Source organism: Gastrolobium bilobum, unplaced genomic scaffold (assembly GCF_033153095.1).
Source record: "Gastrolobium bilobum isolate Gb01-03AN ecotype WA unplaced genomic scaffold, APGP_CSIRO_Gbil_v1 utg50999, whole genome shotgun sequence".
NCBI classification, from domain to species: domain Eukaryota; kingdom Viridiplantae; phylum Streptophyta; class Magnoliopsida; order Fabales; family Fabaceae; genus Gastrolobium; species Gastrolobium bilobum.
In genome coordinates, this window is record NW_026899911.1 from 103,981 (window position 1) to 106,156 (window position 2,176).

At 43.2% G+C, this 2,176-nt stretch overlaps 1 protein-coding gene across 1 annotated transcript; it reads right to left on the reverse strand.

Moving 5' to 3' along the window:
* Positions 1–214: 214 nt before the first annotated feature.
* On the reverse strand, positions 215–1,324 carry LOC133294166 (uncharacterized). Its single transcript, XM_061492814.1, has one exon. It carries the CDS (start codon positions 1,322–1,324, stop codon positions 215–217), a length of 1,110 nt encoding a protein of 369 aa, XP_061348798.1.
* Positions 1,325–2,176: the final 852 nt, after the last annotated feature.

The window sequence follows — 2,176 nt, forward strand, 5'->3', positions numbered from 1 at the left end:
GCTTAAAGTGTTTAGAAAAACCCACCTTATTTATGAATTTATCACCCCTACTTCCACTTATTTTTGTCTCCAACAAAGCCAAAACACTAAGCTTAAAACTATATTTAAGATCTTTAATAAGGGCATGGAATTCTTTTTTTCCTACACTTCTGCAATTCCAAGAGCATATGAACATAACAGCTACTAGGGAAGTATGGGATCATCATCTCAAAAATTAAAGACTAATCATAGTCTTAACACCCTCCAAGGGTGATACTTGTTCTTCCAGAACCAAATCCTCCTGAATAGGAGCAAAAGAATTCAACAAAACAGGGGCCTCAACCCCTTTACCTTTGATTTTTACCTGAGCTACCATCTCCTCGCCTGAGCTACCATGCCCTCCAGATGGCATAGCCTTGACTTTGCCTCTCTGTTTCTTCCCTGGATCAGCTCCCCCTAAAGCAGCATTCAGAGGTAAGTTTTCCACATCACCCTTCCTTGAGTCAAATGAACTTTCTTTGCCTATCTTACTGCCACTACGCCCACCTCTACTTCTGCTCTCTTTTAGGATACCTTTCTTCTGGGAACTATTATCTATCCTAACATTCTTTGGAATGTTTTTAGGACAATAAGCTCCACTACTACCACCCTTCTCCTCTGAACCACTAACTTTTGTCTCAGCCTTCTTAGTATCCTCAGTCTTATTCGGACCTTCCACTTTAATCTGAGCCTCCTTAATAATAGGCTCTGTCTGATTATCATAACTCCCTTCACCCTCTTCCATGCTGGTTACCACCCTCTCTTCCCCAGATTTAGTCAGAACAACCATAGGACCTTCCTCCTTCTCCTTAGCCCTACTCAATAGGACAGGTCTAGGTTTCCCTCCCCTGTTAGGTCTTTGAACCACCATCCAACTCCCAAAAGCTTCCTCTTCCTTGCAATTCTCCTTAGCACTTCCACCAGATTTCTCCTCCATATTATTCTGCCCATTAGACTCCTCCTCCATCTGATTCCTCTTTTTCTGGGAACAATTATCCCCACACTGATCCTTCCTGTGCCCATAAACACCACACTTAAAGCAAATTAAGTGAATTCCTTCATATCCCACCTGATATATCTTGTTCCCAATTTTGAACTTCGATAGCAGACTCTTCTTGAGATCCACTTCAACACAAATCCTGGTGAATTTTGCTCTCTCTGTGATAACTGCATCCCCTAGCTCATTTTTCCTCAGAGAATTCCTATCAACTTTAAGAGTCCGACCAAATAAGTTCCCAACCTTCCACAAATAATGAGCTGTATAAAACTCAATCGGCAACCCAGGGACTCTAATCCATATAGCCATCTTCTTGAATCCCTCATCATACGGATCAAAGAAGGGACGCCACCTTTGCACCACCACATAGTGATCAACAACTATCCAGGGGCCCTCCTCCAGCACATGCACATAATCCCCATCATCATGGAACCGCAGAAGAAGGTACCCCGTTATCCAAATCTATCATTTCATAAGTCGATACCAAGTTCCAAAGCCTTTGTAACCTAGCCATCAAGAATCGAGTTCCTATTCTCTTTCGCATCAACTTAATAATGAGAGCCTTCCTCCACTGTTTGCAACTCTCCTTGTGTTCACTCTTAGAAAACTTGAGAGCTGGGCACAACGGATCCTCCTCAAGACCTTGAACCGAATCCTCATCACAATCATCCTCCTCCTCTTCCCTGCTTTGAATTTCCTTCCAGTCATTCTCCTCACTCTCTGAGTTTCCCTCTCCACCATTCAGACGCAACAACTCATCTTTATACGAAATAACCTTCTTACCAGATCTTCTATGCTTAGCTTTAGCACTATCAGGGAGAATGGTTTTGGTCTCTTCGACAACCCCATCATCCAGCTTCTCCAGCATTTCATCGTCCATATGCTCATCTACTACCACAGCACCTTTCGATTTCTTCACACTCCTCTGAATCAAGTCCTCCTCCTCAGACGTACGCTCTCTCACCCCTTTCGAGCCATCATCAACCGTCTCCATCTCCGATCTTGATTTTTATACTCAGCGTTCGTCACGAACTAGCAACCCTAACAGAGAGAATAAAATCGCACGCGTGAGACTACGCGCGCCCAATTTCACGTCTTTGTCCGTATCTATCTATCTATGTATTATATTGTAACGACCATTGGAATCATCAACTGTAACGA

Excerpts from the sequence above, each read along its gene's own strand:
- LOC133294166 (XM_061492814.1), bottom strand. The coding sequence starts at position 1,324 with ATGGCTATATGGATTAGAGTCCCTGGGTTGCCGATTGAGTTTTATACA.